Consider the following 20,516-nt stretch of genomic DNA (forward strand, 5'->3'; position numbering starts at 1 on the left):
TCACTTGAATAATAATAATTGGTATTTTGGGGAAAGGAAATGGCGCAGTATCTGTCTCATTTATCGTTGGACACCTGAACCACGCCGTAAGGGGAGGGATAAAGAAGGGAGTGAAAGAAGAAAGGAAGGGAGGTGCCGTAGTGGAGGACTCCGGAATAATTTCGACTACCTGGGATCTTTAACGTGCATTGACATCGCACAGCACACGGGCGCCTTAGCGTTTTGCCACCATTAAAACGCAGCCGCCGCGGTGGGGTTCGAACCCGAGAACTCCGGGTCAGTAGCCGAGCGCCCTAACCCCTGAGCCACCGCGGCGGGTTCACTTGAAAATAAAAAAAAATTTCCTTTTTTTGTTCACTTGAAAAGGAAAATTCGAACCCGACCGCGGCGGCTGCGTTTCGATGGAGGCGAAACGCTAAGGCGTCCGTGTGCTGTGCAATGTCTATGCACGTGAAAGATATCCAGGGGGTCGAAATTATTCCGGAGCCCTCCACTACGGCACCTCTTTCTTCCTTTCTTCTTTCACTCCCTCCTTTATCCCTTCCATTACGGCGCGGTTCAGGTGTCCAACGATATATGAGACAGATACTGCGTCATTTCATTTCCCCAATAACCAATTATTGCGTTTTTATGGAGGAAAAACGCTAAGGCGCCCGTGTGCTATGCGATGTCAGAGCACGTTAAAGATTCCCAGGTGGTCGAAATTATTCCGGAGCACTTCACTACAGGCACCTCTTTCTTCTTTCACTCCCTCCTTTATTCCTTTCCATACGGCGCGGTTCAGGTGTCCAACGATATATGAGACAGATACTGTGCCATTTCCTTTCCCCAAAAAACCAATTATTATTATTATATTCTTGGAAAAGGAAATGACGCATATCTCGGTGGACACCCGAACCGCGCCGGAAGTGATAGCATAAAGGAGGGAGTGAAAGAAGAAAGGAATAAAGGTGATGCTGTAGTGGGGGGCTAAATCAAATTAATTGGTTTTTGTGAAAGAGAATAGCGCAGTATCTGTGTCACATCTCGGCGGACACGTACGTGAACAGCGCCATAAGGGAAGGGATGAAGGAAGGAGTGAAAGAATAAAGGAAGAGATGCCGTATTGGAGACCTCCGGGATAATTTCGACCACCAGCGGGTCTTTAACATGCACTAACATCGCACAGCACGCGGGCGCCTAGCGTTTCGCCTCCATCGAAACGCGGCCGCCGCTGTCGGGGTAACTCCGAATCAGTATAGCCGAGCGCTCTAACCACTGAGCCACCGCGGCGGCTGTAGTGGAGTGCTCCAGTATAAGTTCGACTACCTTACACGGACGCCTTTTGCGTTTCGCCTGCATCGAAACGCGGCCACCGTGGTCGGGTTCGAACCCGCCCGGTACTCCGGCGCAGTAGACGGGCGCCTTATAACCACTGAGCCACCGCGCGGCGGGTTTTTGTCTGGTAGCCTGCACGTCTAAAAAAAAGCGGTGTAGAAAGTGTAGTTCTCATGCTGGTCCAAAAATGGTTTCCGCGAGCGTTAAATTTGCATTCCGAGGTGAAATTTTGTTATTGGGATATTCTGCTGACCCGCCGCGGTGGCTCAGTGGTTACGGCGCTCGGCTACTGATCCGGAGTTCCTGGGTTCGAACCCGACCGCGGCGGCTGCGTTTTTGTCAGTGCACGTTAAAGATCCCCACGTGGTCGAAATTGTTGTTGTTGGCCAATGCTGGCACATACCCACTGTGGGGGAGTAGCGGGGGGGAAATCCGACTGTGCGGCCTGCCCGTGGCCCCCCCTGCCACCGGATACGGGCCGGTGTAGTTTCGGCTACTAGGCTTTGTTCCGGTGCAACGCACAGCGGTGGGGATGGGCTGGCCGGGGCCCGTCCTCTGGGGATGCAAAACCCCATGGGAGTGGCAGCGACCCCCAAGCGACTGAGTGGGCCAGTCGCGCACGTGAGGTCCGATGCCTGTGCGGAGGCAGGCCTGGTTTCACAATCAGGTTGGACTCACGGAATTGGGCTCAAAAAGCGCTCGGAAATCAAAAAGCCTCTGCACGCGGGGGCGTGCGTGGCTACCGGCTGGCGCGTCGGTTTCTGGCCACGGAGAGGCCAGGTCCGCGCGGGGGTTTCCAGCAGAAGGGCTCCTTGGGAGCGATGTCCTCGGGGAAGCAGCCAGGGATGGCTGACCGCGGGGCCGTGAGGCTAGAGCGCGGGACGCCGAGGTAAGGGGGACCTTAGTAGGGCCGATGCAAAAACCGTCGATGTTGCGGAGTAGCGGTGGAGTAGGCCCGGGTTATCTCACCCTCGGCCAGGTTCTTGGTTTGTGGCCCGGTCAGCCCGGCCCTGAACACTCCCTCCTCAGTAGGTGTGGAGCAAGCCAGGGGAGGAAATAAGTGCAAGGTTGGTTGGTTGGAAGCACAGGTGGGTCCCCCGGGAGTCTAATTCCATTGGCTGGATCCACCACACATACTTCCGGAGTCTGAAAAGCCGCGAAAAACACTCGACGGTTAGTAGCTGGGAGCGTAATGCAAGTCCGAACCGGACCCCTGAAAGTCGTGGAGGAGCCCGAGGCAGCTGCCTTGGGTTAGGATTCCCTGTCTCCGAGTCGGAGCTATTGCGTCGTTGGGTGGTCGGGCATCCCGTGAGTGGAGCCGCACCATTGGAGAACATCGACGCCCTCCCTGTCCTGGCCAGACAGGAGTCGAGCGATGATAAAATGAGGGTCAATATCTCGCTGTCCCCATTCCCATCACATTACCCATAACCCTTCCCTCAGTCCCATTCCCACAACCTATGTCCCACCCCCTCCGCTACGTCCCAGGGGAGTCTCCCCGGGTCCGCTCCCCCGGCTGTGGGTCGCTTAGTAGCATTACCCCATTTTTTTATTTTCCCACCTTCGGGTGGCAAAAGTACAACATTGCCTTCGGGCCTTTTCATTTATATTACGATTGGGTTAAGCCTGTGATACTTTAGTGGTACAGGCAGGAGCTCATTGGTTTACGTTTTTTTATGGCAGCTCCACCATACTCTTTGTGGGGGAGTAGCAAAGACACAGGCGGTTAATTGCTGGATACAGGAACGTTTTGACAGTAAAAAGGAGTAATAGTATGGGGGGGGGGGGGGGGGGGTAGGATGATAGATTGGAAGATGCAAGGACCCCTTGTTAACTAGGAGATTGAAGACGAGACAATGGTTTAATGTGCATAATAGCATACAATAGTATACATAACAGTATGTTTCAATTTCGTACGTACTGACTGAGAGCCGGAAAAAGAAATTAGAATGGGAGTCGTTGCGTTTCTTGAAGAAAATTTTGCACAGCATACCGCACACTCCTGTCGCTTCGTCCGAGCATAGAAGCGCCAATGGAAAGAACAACCGCAGAGGACGCAGGCAAACCCAGTTGATGAAACGGAATTTGCAAAAGATGCTTCCTCGAATGAGAGAAGCGGCGGCAGAACAGCAGGAAGTGATCTATTGCCTCAGGTTCAGCACAAAAAGGGCACAATGGGGAAACCGCCAGGCCAGCTCTGTGAAAGCAGAAATTTAGAAGGGGAACCCAGCAATGCAAATGCGTGAAAGAGACCTCTAGTCTGCACGAGCGCCAGTCTTTGCTACTCCAAGGTTGCAGAAGATAACGATATTCAGGAGATGAGCCGAGGCAGCAAACTCCTGAAATACTGTGTAGCTGCGAAAAGTCACCGCAGCTGTATATACACAGGTTGGCAGGACAGCAATATATAATTGGGCTGCTGAGAGATGCCCTTATTGCTAAGGAATCTGCAACATCATTTAAGTGAAAGCCCATGTGCCCCGGTACCCAGGGCAACCTTACTGAATTTAGATGGAGCGGTGTCAGGAACTTAAAGAGGCGTAATGCCCGAGACTCAGTGGGCGAGGATAGTGAAGAACAAATGGGCAAAGTCCGTCATAACCACGACTTGGGAAACGGTATAGTATCTAATTTTTGCAAGGCTAAAATTACTGCTAATAATTCAGCCTCGTTCTTCCCTTCTTCTTACACTCCCTCCTTTATTCCTTCCCTTAGGGCGCAGTTATATGAGACAGATACTGCGCCATTTCCATTCCCCAAAAACCAATAATTCTGCTGGTTTCCACTGGTTTCATCTGGTCCCAGAAGGAAGCCGTCTGGTTTGCTGCTGGTTGAAATGGTCCCTGTAGGGATCCTCTTCTGGTCCCTGCTGTGATCATCTGGGTCTGAAGTGGGGCCTACTGGCTTCTAATGAGAAATGTTGTTGCATTGACAACTTGTTCTGTTGTTTATGTTGTAATGGTGGTCCTCAACAATTTTTCACCTAAACCTTTTCGGATTTTTCTGCTATTTATTGCAAAAATAGTGCTGAAAGTTAATGAGAAAACTATGTTTATTAGCTGTTCCCCACTAACACCTGTGGTATGCCCTTAATGAGGGAGTATATAAGCATGAGCTCTTAGTAACAGTTTGAATTAATGTGAGTGTAAGTTTTTCATGCAAGTTATGCGTATACTGCAGGGCTTTGTTGTTGGTCTTGTTGGCGCTTGCTACGATTAAAGCTGTTTTCACTTTAGGCAGAAATGAGTGGTCCTGCAGGGTGACACATTTTAGTGCAGGTAATTAATTATGTCTCATGTGACCTCTTTTTGATGTCACAGTCATCGTTCGGCTGTTGAAACTGAAACAGCATGAGAGAGAAATTCGATTATGAATTATTTAGCAATCGTAGGAAGAGTCAACATCATCGTCATAGTCAAGCTGATGATGATTATGAAAATAAATATATTCTACTCTCTCACAAGTGGATACGGTGCATGCATATGCCTTATTTCTCAGGCATGTGACTGGTTGCATAAACCCCGCCCTTTCAGGGAAAGTGCATAATGTTACATACTACTTCCAGCTGACAGGGGTGCTTGAAGGCAATGAAGAAATATAGTTTCACTCACAAGTGAATACTTGGGAGATGTTTGTATATTCCATTTTATAGGCATGGCACTGAGTGGCATAACCTGGCTTCAAACTGAAAAATCTAATTGGAACCAACTGGAAATTGAACCAAATGGGATGTCCAATTGCTTCCAATCCATGCTTTTGTTTTTACTGGGATACTATAGACTTTTCCCTGAAGCAGCATGATTTAGAGTCATGTTGTGCCACCAGCCGCATGTCTGAGAAATAAGGGATATGCATACATCCGCTAAATATCTTCTTATGACTGTTGGAAACCCAAAACAATTTCTAACTGATGGTTGATGGAAATCTGCAGTAAATAACTTAAACGGTTTGAAGTTCATAGACTGCCCATGACAGACTGCATTTAAACAGCCTGCATTTGCACATGTGCCCTTCACTCCGATTTCCCATCCCATGATCATGCTATTGTAAAGCTTCCTGCCTCTGCTAAAGCCATAGCACGCTATTTATCTTCCTTTTGTGGCAAGCACAGTTGTGGAGACATTTTTTAATTCTTAGACTTGCCATGCGACATAATAAGAGGCAGACAATAAGCTAAAGTAGGCCGTGGTGCCCATTCGTTTCAAGAAACCTTAGCAGGCTCACGCTCCTAGAGTTGTTCATTAGCCACAAGGGCAGGTGTTCCTTCCTTGCAGCTATGAGCAACTTCCAGTAATCTTCTTCTCTAGTCCTGCGTTTCTGGGCAAGACCAAAAAGGTGGCAAAGATCCACCTCAGCGGTCGGCGTGCAACACTTGGGACATGTACCGAGGTCTACGCCTTCTTGAGAAACCCATCGGCCCATCACCGATGGGGTAAGGGCCATGCCAACCCTTATCCTTCAATAAGGCTTCCATACACATTAGGCGTACAACTTAGTAGAGGTATAAATGATGTTTTTCAAAACCGCAGCTTTAGTTTGTATTCATTGTTCATGCTATTTTATTGAGTGGAGTGAGACAATTACTGGTACAGAACTGCTTCTGTGCCGTATAAAATATCAGCTAGGAAGGAATGAACAGGCCTGATGGGAACAACCGGGAGCCTGAAAGTAAACCTTTTTATTCATAACTGTAGTTCACAGGTTGTATGAGTGTAGATAGTGTACAAACTGTTGTTTTACGCAGCATGGCAGGTTTTAGGTCAGTGTGTAGCAACCATAAATTTCTGCCCAGCACAGTACTTCACCATTTATACCGCACTTTGCTGCAGCGTTAAGAATGAGATAGCTGCTTCCTTCAATGCGGAAAACAGTACAATGTGCCGGGCCAAGGTGAAAGATAATGCATATTAACACAGAAAAGGCAAGAACACCATGCAATCCAGCAGTGATAAAAATGGGCATGCACCTTGCAAAGTCCCACGTAGTAAAGCACTCAATAAGTGTGTTGCTGAAAGTGTTCACATATACCAGGCTTGGTGTATATATTACGTATGTATAAAGAAAGATATATAATACTGCCTTCCACAAAGAAAACACTGGCTAGGAATGTCGCGGGTGCCACATATGGACAGTCGACACAGAGGTGCAAAGTGCAAGACATCTGAATGTGGGTCCGACACACAAGGAATTTCTGAAAACCAAGGAGCAGAGGACAAAGAAGCGGTGCCTTTTTTTTCCTCGCGTCTCTGCACACCATGTTTGTACGTTGCGAAGTGAACCAGAAATGCACTGCCGAATGCAACACTTCACCAGCACAAAAACTGCCACCTGCTTGTGAGCACTCATCTGGTTAAAACTACACATTCACTTTGCTGTGCGGTGTGCTGAAAGTGAACCTTCTGCTTATTGCACGCTAATGAGGCTTCTATTCTATTAAGCAACCTGTGGTCCACCAGTAAGTGACTAGTATGGAAACAAGTGAGCTCTTACAACTTCGCAGAGACTGCAAACTGCATTGCACACTCAGCAAAATTGCGCCCAAATATAATCTGGCTCTAACAAACTCACTAACTTAAGTCTCTTTACCAGTGAATACAACCAGTCAATGAAGCAAGCAAGTTGGTAAAAACCTAGCAGGTTCGAAGTACAGTATATATATTCCCAAGGTCTTGTGCGCCAATGACAGGCTACCGACAATACAGGTTTTAGCCAAAACTGACTACTGAAACGGCACCCGAGCACTAGCACAAAGAGCAGTTTCCCATTCCTGTCCCTACCAGCTACGCAAATACAATTTACAATGTACAAAGAAACTGCGTTCCTTTGTGCAGGAACGCTCGTAACAGCAAAAGATGCCCCGGATTTTTCGCCAGTGTATGATATCTAAACCACCGCATTTCGCCACTGCACAGGGCCATTAAAGTACAGCTGATCTCAGAAAATGCACAACTGCAAAACCACTCAGTTTTCCACACAGCTTACAGAGGGGGTCCAACCGTCAACGGCATTTGAAAAGCATTCTTACTTAACAGCTATGAATTGCACTCGTGCTTGCAATGCTAATTCTTATACGTACTACTAGGCTGGACTTCAAATGACCGGGAACACCAAGTCGACACTTGAGAGCCCACGTAAACTCTCACTTCCGTGTCGAACTTAAGAAAGCACAACAAGGATTGTTCTCCCGTCAAAGCACTGACTGCCTAAAACAGACAGGACTGGTGATGCCTGGCTCAAGAGCACAGCTATGGGTGAGTACTTTGAGTGCTACGTCTAGGCGTTCCCTTTTCGTACTGCACCTTGATGTATGCCCTCTTAGAGAGACGTACAGTTTGAAACCCATGAAGTCCCTTCGAAATGAACAGCAAGTGAACATTCAGCTTTCACAACCTCGCCTTTTGGCAAGTATCAATTAGCAAAGTATCAAACACTTCAAGCAACACGTCAGGCCAGTTATATGAGAGCTTTAAGTAAACGCCGAGTTCAGCATGCCAGAAAATTTTGACAGGAGTGACAGTACTCTTTCTCAAGGCTTCATAAAATTAAGCACATCAAGAGGAGCTACCAAGATGCCTTTAGATAAGCCCCTACAAAATACTCACTCCATTGATCAAAGGCTACGCAGGGCGCTATATAATTCGGTACGTATCTGCCCAGGTACTGGCACTGATGATTTCAAGCACACAATTAAACCATCCCTACAATCTATCTAGTGCTACGGCTCAGTTTAAAAACCGATCAGATGCCAAGCCGCTGCAAATACATCACCTACCACCTACATTCACCTAGCTAGCTGCCATTAGATTGCAGGTACAAAATCTGGTGGCCTAGAAGGACCGTTTAGTGATTTCTGTAAAACCAAGTGAAGCTGAGCTAATGAACTATAGGAATGTTCCTTGGCAGTAGCTGACATGTGGCACCACAACCATCAAAGGTTCATCAGAAAATGCCTTCAAATTCGCAGCTTCACAAGAGCTCACAAGACTAGTACCGACATTTTCAGTTAGAACCAACTTTAACACAATGTAGACACAAAAGCTCGTCACATAATAACTGCCCAGAAAGGAAAGCACAGGGGATGCAGGCATGTCGTGTCCATATTGTTCGCAAAAAAAAAAAAGACACTTCGGCCACCTCCATACTCTTTCAGTGAACGGGAGGAATACGCGCCGAGGTTGTAAGCACTTCCACAAACCTCCGCAAAAGGCAAAATATCATAACAGAGTGCCTGTAAGAGTAACAAAGGTACCAAAAGCCTTGTACTACAGTCGACACTGCAACGTCAAAACCAAGTCACTCGCATGTGTTCCAGAAAAGTGAATAGGTGATGACAGCCTTTCAGGAGTCCATCAAGACTGTTACAAGGCTTGAATGCAAAAACCCTTCTAGGATGCCTATGTGCAACCAGTATATGCACTTGACACAATTCTTGTGGTCTTCAATAGTAGTCCTAGCTAAGTGGTATGCAACCTACTGACTGCACCCTATTTTTAATGTGCATGCCAATGGAGAGTGACCGAGAAACTTAAATTAGCATTTACATCTCAATGCACGTAGAAATGAAGAGTTCTCATGGCACCACAAAGGTTATTTGACACCAGGTGCTAAGAAAAGAAAAGAAAAGAACGTCCAGCATTTTGCTCAACACAACAAGAGAATCCAAGTTGCGTCATACCGACAAAATTGCCACAGGAATGACATCGCTATTCTTCCAACATCTCATCATAGTGATACTGTCCCTAGCAAAAGAAGAACAGGCCACTCTAAGACCTTTGGTTTCATTTTAGTTTTCTTTTTTGCGCTGAATGATTTGCAATGTATGCCAACTCGAGGGGACAGAAGTGCGCGTCTAGCACTATCCAAATGCAACCTGCTTCGAAACAAGCACTGCGCGACTGCTGCACTTAAAATACTAGTACACAAATATGCAACGGCAGTACGATATAACTGGTACGCTGTGGAACAGTTCATGCTGCGATGCTGTCCGCCAACAACAACTGGTGGACTTTCACAGGAATGACAAAGCACTTTCAACAACGGTCACCTGAAAGTCTCTTTTTCCCTCCACAAGCGAGAGAACAGCGCCTCAATGGTTGCAAGCAGCAGCCTCGGAAAGCCACAAGAGAACACGGCACCAAGTGCCACTTTCTCACTCCCACAAAAGACGACAACTTCTGGGGCAGATGGCGCCACCTCACCACAATCCCTTTCTCTCCCACATCTGCTTTGCTTCCTGTCACAGAGCTGTCCTGCCAGTGGTGGCATGCCCGGAAAACTCACAGCAGTGTCAAATAGATTGCAAGAAGGGCTTGCAACGACGCTGATACGACGACACATCGCTGCAATCGGCGTTGCAGCACTTCAGAGTCGGCACACGGCAAGAAGGGACTGCGAACACCACTTTCGGTGCGAATCGAGGTGCATGTCTCTCTCGGCCTCTGGTAGCACTTGGCCGGGCAGGAAACCAGCACCCGTGTAGGGAGTGGGGAGACAGGCATGGAGCCAGGGAGTATAACAAAGCTGAGATTCCGAGAGAGATGATCCTCCTCCTCCCCTGCCGGTGGTGTTCAGTGGCCCATGTAGTGACGTATGGGTGCCTGAGATGCGCCACCACCGGCTCCCTGGCTCGGAGATCCACTGGAGACGGCTGGCACACGCAGGCGCTGGGCTGTGCGCCGAGCCTGTCGGACCTGAGCGTGTGTGGTGTCTTGTTCCCTGCAAGGACAGGAAAAATGTGCGCCTGAGGTCAGAGTTCTGTTCAGTCAAAGTGCATAAGGTTTCAGTGATGCTAACCAACTGTCTAGTTATGTACTGTTGCACTACACAGCCACAAGACGACAAGGGCGTTGCTATGACCCTGTACACAGGACGATGACATAGTAGCAAATGCGTGTGTGAGCAGACTTCTGTGCCTAATAACGTTGCAGTAGACGCCCTTTAAGATGAATTTGAAGGGGCAAAAAAATTAGCTCGTCTTACCAGAAGTTCATCTTGAGACAAGCACCCCTAAAAAAAAAATATGTGAGCATGCTAGGCGGGTCCATCATCATGTTACATGAAAATAACAAATAAAATAGACTTTCAGAGAGAGGATAACTACAAACAAAAAATCTATTGCACTATGCATGAAGTAACTTAAGTCAGAGAGTGTGAAGTGAGCTCACAAAATAGCATTTCGTCTAGTCTTTTTTTTTTTTTCAGTGTGTCTTTTTCTTACTATATCCCACAGTGGCTGCTATTTGAGTGTTTTTTTTATTTTTGCTATCCATCCTGCTCCAAGTGCTTCTCTTGTCTCGCTCTTTCCTCAGCGCAGCTGCTACCAACTCTATAAGCAGGCGCTCCACACAACTTGCCATTCACTACGGGCAACATGCGCACCACACAGCGCCAATACCTGGCTACCTCTGTATTGCAATAATGCATCTTGTAATGCTGCGTCAGTTGAAAATGCAGCCCTAGAGTTTCTAAGGGCCAAATCAACGAGTGGGCGCACTCTGTGCACCCCCTTAGTGTGCACCCTTTTCCTTACCGTCAATAAAGCTTTCCCCCAAAGCACATACTCTCGTAAGGCAGCTTCCCCACAGTTTGGTCGAAGGTGCGTGGAAGTCATCTTTGGAGGTTCACTTTCTTGCTCAGAGCATTTTATATACCTATATTTTTTCTTTGCAGTGCCACGTGGATGCCCCTGTTAGTGCCATTTCGCATGGTCATTGTGGTATGCGGTTGCTGCGAAAGATCTCGTTAACTGAAGCACACGCAAAACATTTCGTCTTAAGTGGATTTTATTTATTTATTTATTTTATTTCAAAATACTGCAGGCCAGCGTTGGCCCAAGCAGGAGGGACATGACAAAACACAAATCACAACACCAGGTGAAAAACATTTCATGTGACACACAGCGAAAATGAAACTTAAAAGATGAGCACAGCAATGACAAAATAGAAATACATGCTGGAAAATTTAACATAGGAGAATCACTGCTTTTTCAGTTGAGCAAAAAATTTTTTGCGCCTGTTCCATGTTAGGAGAGTTAAAAATCGATTCAGGGAGTGCGTTCCAATCTGCTATTGTTTGAGGGAAGAAACCGTGCTTAAATGCGTTTGTTTTGGCAAAAATAGGCTTTAAGGAGTGCTCCCTACTATGGCGGGTCCTTCCAGCAGTGGAGTGCCTGAGGAATGAAAGGGGTGAAATGCTAAGCTTACCTGTGATAATTTTTTGAAGGAAAGAAATGCGGTTAAGTTTTCTGCGTGTACGGAGCAACGGAATGTTATTGTCTTTCATGAACTGTGTTGGGGAGTCAGACCTTCTATATTTATGAAAAATGAAACGTACTGCCTTCCTCTGGATGAGCTCTAGTTGATAGATATCTTTCTTGGTTTGCGGGTCCCAAATTTCAGAAGAATATTTGAGTTTGGATCTGACAAAAGTTTTGTAAGCCAAAAGCTTAATATTTTTAGGAGTATGTTTTAGTTTACATCTCAAGAAACAAAGCTTAGAGAAAGCAGCTGAACAGATCTCAGAAATATGAGTGCCCCAGGTTAATCGGTTGTTAAGGGTAATTCCTAGATATTTATACTGTGAGACCTCTCCAATGTGGCTGTGGTGAAGGCAGTATTGGTAATTACTAACATTTTTTTTTCTCGTAACTCGGAGAAGTACACTCTTATCAATGTTTAAATCAATGTTCCATTCTTCACACCAGTGACATATTTTGAGCAAAGATTCTTGAAGCAACTGATGATCTCCAGTTGATGCTATTTCTTCATATACAACGCAGTCATCTGTGAACAATCTTATTGACACAGACGGAGGAATGGTATCTAAAAAATTATTTATAAATATTAAAAACAGCAAAGGTCCTAACACACTACCCTGAGGAACACCGGAAGTAACAGGAAGGGATTCACATCAACACTCTGAGTTCTACCGCTTAAATATGCTCTGACCCATTCAATGAGACAAAACGGAATACCAAGTAACTACAATTTACAAAGGAGCTTTGAATGTGGCACCTTATCAAAAGCTTTCGCCATATCCAAAAGAAGAACATCGATCTGTCCCGAGTTATCCAGCACTCTAAGAAAATCATCAATAGTCATAACTAGTTGAGTGATGGTCGACATACCCTTCCTGAATCCATGCTGAAAAGGTGACAGAATATTTCTTTCATTTAAAAAGTCAATTATAAAGCGGGCCACGATGTGCTCTAGAAGCTTACAGGATGTAGAGATAATTGATGCCGGTCAGTAATTAGTCACGAGTAACTTGTCCCTTTTTATGAATCGGCACAATACGAGCCTTCTTCCAATCTTCTGGCAACTCACTGGTTTGAAGAGATAAAGTGAAAAGTTTAGCCAGATGCTCCGAGATCTGGGGCGCGTAATGCTTTAGAAAGGGATTTGGAATGTCGTCCAGACCATGGCCCTTCCGAATATTTATTTTTCGCAGCAAAGAGAGAACCCCTTCTGCGGAAATAACAGGAACTTCATCAGGATCGATGGATTGTTTGGGTGCATCAATAACCGTATCTGAAAGGCTCCCGAAAACACATTGAAAGTACCTGTTAAAGAGTTGAGCTATATCGTTCACATCAGTGACGAGGCTCCCATCCTCACTTCTAATTTCTTTGAAGGCTTCCTTTTGTTGACCAAGGTATCGCCAAAATTTGCTCGCATCTGTTTTTATGAATGAAGGAAGGGTGACCTTAAAGTAATGGGATTTTGATGCAGAAAGTGCCTGTGCTAATTCATGTTTTAATTTCTGCAAATACTGGGAAGATAAGGAGTGATGTCGCCTAAGACGTTCAAGTCTCCGCTTCATATGAATAATATCACGACTCACCCAGGGATTCCGACGTTTGTTTCTAATTTTTCGCCGAGTTACAAAATTTGCGGTACAAAATAAAATACCCTTCTTGAGGCATTCCCATAAGCTGTGTGTGTCACCTTCGTTGGTACACATCAACACATCATCCAGATAATCAATAATAGAAGTGTCGTCAGAGTGATCAAAATCATGGACATAGGCAACCGACAAATTCAAGGTACTTTTAACGTGATCAGTAGGACAAGAAAAAAACAACAACTGGTGATCCGAAATACCAGGTTAAACTCTCAATTCACCATTAGAGAACAAATCACTGACAAAAAACAAATGCAACAGAGCATTTTTACGGGTACAGTCACACACAATTTGGTTAAGGGTTAACATAATGTCCATAATTACATCACTAGAAACACAGGTTCCGTAAGCTAAACTCTCCCAGTCCAGGCCTGGTAAATTGAAATCTCCCGTCACAGTCATATTATTTTCACGCTTGGCTAGCAGGTGATCATAAAAGCTCTCAAGAAATGCGATTTCAGTGTCAGGAGCGCGGTAAACTGCACATAATAAAAAGGTCAAACCCCAACATGACACATTTAATAACAGACTTTCATGATCAGGAATTTGGTCCAGGACAGTGACCTGCAAAAATGACTTCACAATTACTGCGACACCCCTGCCTCTTGAACCACGATCCCTTCTAAAGATGTGATAGCCAGGGGGAATACTTTCGTCATTACTTATTTTATCATGTAACCATGTCTCTGAAAGAACAAGAACGTGTGGGTCGTAAGTAGTAGCAGTTCAAGGGCATCCGTTTTGTTCTTAATACTTCTGGCGTTAAGAGACAACATGCGTAGATCATGTGCTTGGGCCTGCAACTTCCATCTTGCAGAAGTCTCGCCTCCTCTGATAGGCACTGGAACACGTGAATTCAAGGCATCGTCCCACACGTAGTAGGTGTTATCACTTCGCAGTTTGTCATGCAAAAGGGAAGCCTTTTTGCCACTGTCACCTTCATTTTTTGCACTCAGCCAAAGTAATTTACGCTTTTTAACTGTCTCTGCAGAATAGTCGTTTTGGATAGACACTCCGGTCCCTTTTAGCTTTCCAACACTGCTCCAAACCTGTTGTTTTTCAAAGTAATCCTGGCAGTATAAAATAACTGGTGAATTCACACCTCGGCGACCTAACCTGTGAATGCGGGCAACAGAAGTACACGTAAGTCCAAGTTTTACACTGAGCCCTATGGGAAACCAAGGTTATGGTCTCGCATTGTTCATCTTATCCGGGAATTTGTATGAACCAATTTCGTCTTAATGGGAGTCTATTGTATTTCAAAACTTCCCCACAATTTAGTCCTGAAACAGTTGTAGGGTATGCCCCGGGAAGCTCTTTGTATCATGAAGTGCAGGGTTAATATTTGTGTAATACTGTGCATGTAACCATGATGAGCTTGCACATCTGTGATTAAAACAATGAATAAGGAATCTGCAACCAGCATCTTGAGCAGCTTTCAAAGAACACTTTAATTTGAAACAAATGTTTCAAATTCTACTTCTTACCTTAAACATTTAGGTGAAATGGGAAAGCATAGACATTCTTTGAAATGCCCACCAGAATAAGATTTACAAAGATTCGACCCTTGAATTAACGGAGTACATGGCTTTTAACTTCTGGCTGCATCTCAGTTCCTCTTCTGCCTGAGAGCTTACTCATGCGAATCTCGCTGGTGCGTATTTTCAAGTATAAAGAACTGAGAATAGCCAGGCTCTGGACGTGCTCAATACAATCAAGTGCACACCCCCGGGGAGAACAGTTGGGTGCACCATATATACTATCATTACGGAGCAAATAAACCTAAACCACTGAACGCTTCTGCTTATATTTGAACTGTGTTTCAGGCCTTTACAACTATGACAGTTTAAGCCAGCCCAGGCTAGCAGGGCTTGAATGTTGAGATGTGTTGGGGGTGCGTGGTGGCAAAGCCTCTGCCTGCTGCAACAGGCTTAGTTGTGACCAGTGCCACGGGAAAGCGCTAGTGTGCCCCTTGCAGTTCTCAGAGTAAACACAGGAAGGCGCCAGTTGTGGGGAAGGGCGGAGGAATAGAAGCTGCTTGCACGGGGGCCAAACGTGTTGGACTTGTGTGTAGCGTCATCGCCGAAGTGTGACAGACGAAGTGCATGTCGGGCATCCTCTTGCACTCTACACGAGCCACTGTAAGCTCCAGCCGCTGTGATGACAGCTGATGGGCCTGGCACTGCACTAGGCTGTAATGGCAGCTTCCAGCAACTTACCTGAAGAATGGCAGCAGCCTGACGAGGGTGGCCCTGTCGGGACTGTCGATGAGCTCCTGTGAGGTCTGCGTGAGGAAGTTGAGGACGCTCCGTAGGTAGCGCTGCAGCCTTTGGCGCCGCTCCTCCACAACCTTGGCATCCTGGCACAGAACAAAGGATAAATAAATAAAAACGAAGAGAGAAAGAAATCACTGGAAAGGAGTGCCTGCCCTCCGCGGCACTACCTTGTTCCCAATGGACTTCTTGGGCGGAAAGTCGAAGGAGTACACGACGGGGTTCTTCTTGCACAGCTGCTTGTGGAGGGCGTAGAACTGCGAGTAGCGGCGGTAAACGTTCCACTCATCGTCCCTGATGCGCACATACACCTGCAAGGAAGGGGGGAAACAAAACAATCAGCAATGAAAAAAGCAGCAACAGTGCTGGCTTAATATCCGACAGAAGGCACATCCATCCAAGTTCTCCGAGCCAGTCGACACCGAGCCAGTCGACACCAACATCTGGCTGCTTAGTTAGCAGCAAACACTGAAGGGGATGCTTGATCTCTGCCTTAAGGGTATGATGCGATCGATTAATGGAACTTAATTCCCATTTATGCAGAAGGTCATTCTCTACTTTACAGTCATAAAATCCTGCGAGTCCTCAACCCCTCCTGGTGCAGTGGTGCAGCGGTGAAGCTATGCGCCACTGCACGGCAGGTGCTCCCAGCAGTGGGCCTTGTGCGGAGCAGGTTGCTCTTCCCGAGACACCAATCATTAATTTAACTGCCACCTACCATGGTGGGCAGATTGTGATGATGCCGCAAGATCACGTGACCTAGGTGGTCCACCTGCCATGTCCGTGATTTTTACCTCAGAACATTGACCTTGGATTTTCTGGACAATGGGGCCTTAAACGCTGCCGTGTTAAAAAAATTGGCTAACAATTTTGTAAGAGAGAAACTCATTGCATTTTATACAAGTTAACCCGTAGTAAAATCTTGCTTTTGCACAACTACGTGTCTTCTCAATTCGGGTAGATCAAGATGAAAAAACTTCCTGGATGTTGACCCCCAAGGCAATGTGATTTTGAGCCAGACCTTCTCGCTGAGCATTTAAAAGAATGCTAGCAGCTGCGTCTGCCTCACCCATCACAGTAGAAGAGTTGGCCAGATGTACTGTGCCACGCTATTGCGATGCGCTTATATCGCCGCCTGCCGGTTTTGTAGTTTGTTTGCTCTGTGCGCATCATCAGGCACAAATCGTAAAGTTCTATTGCTGCAGGCATTAGCGGCAGATGCATCATAACCGTGGCCACTCTTTGCATCGCGCCTATGTAGCCATTTCTGCTTCAGCCGCGCATACAGCTGGATCCTGACGTCGACTTGTCTGAGCCTCTGCTTGGGTGGCACATTTAACAGCTCTGTCCGGCTCACTTGTCACGATAGAAGAAATGGCCAGGTACTTTACACTGCGCTTCTGCGTCACACTTATATAGCTGCCACCCTCCAGCCACAGGTTCTTGTGACCGGCCACCCTCTGGCTACTCTGTAGTTACATACTGCTCTGACACCGTCACGAAATCCTGTGACGATCTCTCAAGAGCTACAATCTAAAAGCCTCGTCATGACTCCCAATCCGCTTTGTTTTAAACATGGTACACGATGCTAAGGGTATGGCATCTATCAAAACCCATGGCACATGCCCACCGAGTTATAGGCATAATAAGAGCTTTCATGGTTGTAACCACACGCAGTAAAAATTGAAAAATGTTGAGCCCACACGGTATGCCCTTCTCTCCACGGCAAGCCCACAAGAGGCACCCTTCTTCTTAATTTAAATTTGAATTTTATTGGGTACATATTGGATAAATACATAAATTCACTATTACAGGCAGGGGTCCCAAAGTCAAGCGACTGTCACGGGACCCTAAAATCTAAACACGGATGTGTTTAGAGTGCTCTGAAGTCCTGAGTTCAACCAGTTTGAAACCGATCATGGCAGCCATATACATGACGATCCCATTTTGAAAAATATGACGAGGATTAAAAATTCCTGCCATGATTTCTGACTTACCTGGTAAACGTGAAACGCATGCGACTGGTGCCCTGCAAGGAATGCCGATGGGATCCACAAGTTGATGAGCGGCCTTAACGAGGCGCTCTGCGACGACCTGCGTGAGGAAGCAATGTGCGATTGTCGATTTTCTTGCTGCATTTCTGACGGTAGCATGGGGATCGCATGACAAAGAGCATGCATTTCTGTCATAACCCCATATTTTAAATGTTTACTAGGAGCAGTTCTTAAACCAAAGAATCAGCGTCGCCATCTACTTCTAAGTTCAACACTGGGATAAGCAGTCATTCCGAACTGTGCAGCATATAACCAGAAAGAAAAGAAAAGGAGAAAAGTGCCATTGTGCATCTTCAACTTCCAGTCCACATATCCTTTTGCACTACAAGTATTTAAAATTACAAACAGCCTTCAAGCACACATCAGGCAGTGAAAATAGGCTACTGCGTTGACCTGCTCTCTGTCCAGGGACACTAGTGATTCAAACTAAATTATGCCAACTAAAAGTGATGAAGTCCAATGTAGTTTATTGATCCCATTAGTTGACTGCCCCCTCTTACCCATTCACTATTATTATTGTGAAGTAAGAAACAAACTCACGCATCATAGTCTGATGTGACGCTCAGGTCATCATCTGAGGTCTGGTTCTCATCAGGCAGCTGAAATGAGATTTCAATGCAACAGAACAAGATTAATTTCACTACTTCATAAAAGTGGTAAACATGCATGGATACAATAAAAAAAATATCTAAGCAAAACCATGAGGTGATGGTAACATCAGTAGCCAGCTCATTATCGTCATTAAAACAGTGATAATTGGTAATGAAGTCGTCAGCCAATTTTTCAGAGTTCAGTCTAATAATACAGACTAGTAGACCTTCTGGATTCTGTTGAGAAATTGTTGAGCATCGCATAGGAATGTGCACATACGTGCGACTGAAATTTTGGGCTCCGTAGAGCCCAAATGTTGGATCTTTAGGAGCGCTTAGATGTGAACAAACATTACTGCCATGACTCTTCACTGCCGTGGACGGTGCCAGTGAACGTGCATACGAACCGACTTGGATAGGATTGCAATTTCTGCTTGCTGCCGCTCAAGGCAACGGCATGGTCATGCTTTTGAGGTGGCCTACAAAAAAAATCCCGCACGGTTCGGATGCACGAACATGTTGATAAAGCAACAACGGCAGTGTCTAATCAATTTGTTTACACACAGGTACATTTCTCCTTCCTGTCACCCGTGGTATCCCAGGCATGGTTACTTAACAAGGTCAGCTGTTTTAGTTCCACTTTGGGAGCCAGGGCCGACTTCCACAAAACATGATTATGGTGTTTTGCACAGTGTGTGCTGAAAATGAAGCTACGAGCACACTGTGCTCGCATGTCAGTGCTGTACACAGTGCAAAAGAAGAAAACCGATAGTGCGACATATTGGAAACTCGACGTTCACCAACAGATGTTTGTGGCAACAGACCCCGCAAGGCGTCACTCACCGGTCCCCGCAGGTCAGTCAGCTCCTCCCGCAGACGGCGGATGGTGCACTCGCGGAAGAGCAGCAGGCGGTGGAGCCGCTCGTTGAACTCCATCAGCTCCCCGTGCATCTCGGCCACCTGGGTGCAAGCCGTCGCATGCATCACTGCCTTTGAGTCAACAACACACAAAACACAGCACCCAGCTTGGCAACCATGAAAAAAGATGTATACTAGAAAGGCCAAATGTTATGCTTTCGCCGGGATTGTGAAAGACGAAAAGTGAATAAAGTAAGAGTGAGAAAACCTGCATGATCTGAGCACAACACTGGGATAGCACAAACATGACATAGCGGCTCCGAAAATCCAAGCCAGGAATGCATGAATAGGGTTCTATTGCACCTACTAGAAAAACATACTACAGTAGAATCTCAATGATACCATCCCGGTTGATATGAATTTCGGGATGATACTATAATGCCTTGACCCGAGCGCATTGTGTTCCATGGGCAGAAATTCGGATGTTACAAACCCCCCCACCCCACTGTGGATGATGTGAATGCGCCATGACATCACCCTTGAGTACCAAGTAATTGCTGCCTGTACACCGTTGATGCCACGATCACCAGTCACGTGGCGCACACCCCGAGCAGTGAGCGGTGGCGTGCAACCAGCACAGTGCCGATGTCAAGAATCAGTGGTACGTGGCCGTAAGTAAATCCTGTCACCCGAAAACAAGTCTGCACATAATCTGCGTAAGAATTTTGTTCGTTATAGATGATACGACTTTCGGTTGATATGAGCAATTTTTGTGACCGTGTGGGATTCGTATGATTGAGATTCTGCTGTATAATGTCTCAAACAAAAGTCGGCATGGCTGGCGGGCACAGCACCGCACCTGGACCAACTTCTTCTCGTACTCGCTCGCCTCAAACTGGTGGTCAATGTAGGGCTTGGCATCCGGGATGGCAGGTTCCACGTCCCCCACCATGTTTCGCAGTTCTGACAGAAGAAGGAAGCAGCAATGAGCACCGATTGTCAACTAAGGAACACACACACAATTCAATCAATCAACGTCAAGAGGACAAAGTCATAGGTTAACATTACACAGAAAAAAAGAAAATTACAAAAAAAGGAACTGGAAGTGGATGAAAGGACCTTCAAGCTTTGCTTTGATCAGCCTTAAATCCTAGCAAACTAAAACATTTCTTTAGCTAAGCCAATTGTTCCACTCTTCAGGCAAGGCAGACGTTCCTCAAAGGAGGCCTTCTGACCAAGCGATGACACCAACCTAGTGTCTCGAGATCATGGTCAGCTGCCTTGCACCTGCCATGGCCAGTGATGTGCACGCAAGCAGGTGCATGGCAGTTGACCACGATCTCATGACAGCAGGTTCGCGCCATGGTTTAGCGGGTCTCTCCTGACAGGCATTTGCTGCTCTATTCCAGAGTTGTACCCAACTACAATTTTCCCCAGAGCTGCGAAAATGCCATAGCATGGCGCATGCACAGCAATAGAGTGTTTGTGAAAATGGCAGTAGAGTAGCATCTTGGTGATATAAC

The 20,516-nt window shown here is 46.3% G+C and overlaps 1 protein-coding gene across 1 annotated transcript in view; it reads right to left on the reverse strand.

The window, feature by feature from the left end:
* Window positions 1-5,977: 5,977 nt before the first annotated feature.
* The window catches only part of LOC144102013 (sorting nexin-29), a 45,399-nt gene continuing 30,860 nt past the window's right edge, over window positions 5,978-20,516 (reverse strand). Inside the window, exons 17-23 of the mRNA XM_077635274.1 lie at window positions 19,853-19,956; window positions 18,979-19,095; window positions 18,086-18,144; window positions 17,489-17,585; window positions 15,662-15,802; window positions 15,438-15,577; window positions 5,978-10,032 (exon numbers count right to left, since the gene is read on the reverse strand). Of these exons, the coding sequence (XP_077491400.1) occupies window positions 9,885-10,032; window positions 15,438-15,577; window positions 15,662-15,802; window positions 17,489-17,585; window positions 18,086-18,144; window positions 18,979-19,095; window positions 19,853-19,956 (806 nt within the window). The 3' untranslated portion in view covers window positions 5,978-9,884. The remainder of the gene's footprint in view (window positions 10,033-15,437; window positions 15,578-15,661; window positions 15,803-17,488; window positions 17,586-18,085; window positions 18,145-18,978; window positions 19,096-19,852; window positions 19,957-20,516) is intronic.

Source organism: Amblyomma americanum, chromosome 8 (assembly GCF_052857255.1).
Source record: "Amblyomma americanum isolate KBUSLIRL-KWMA chromosome 8, ASM5285725v1, whole genome shotgun sequence".
Taxonomy (NCBI): domain Eukaryota; kingdom Metazoa; phylum Arthropoda; class Arachnida; order Ixodida; family Ixodidae; genus Amblyomma; species Amblyomma americanum.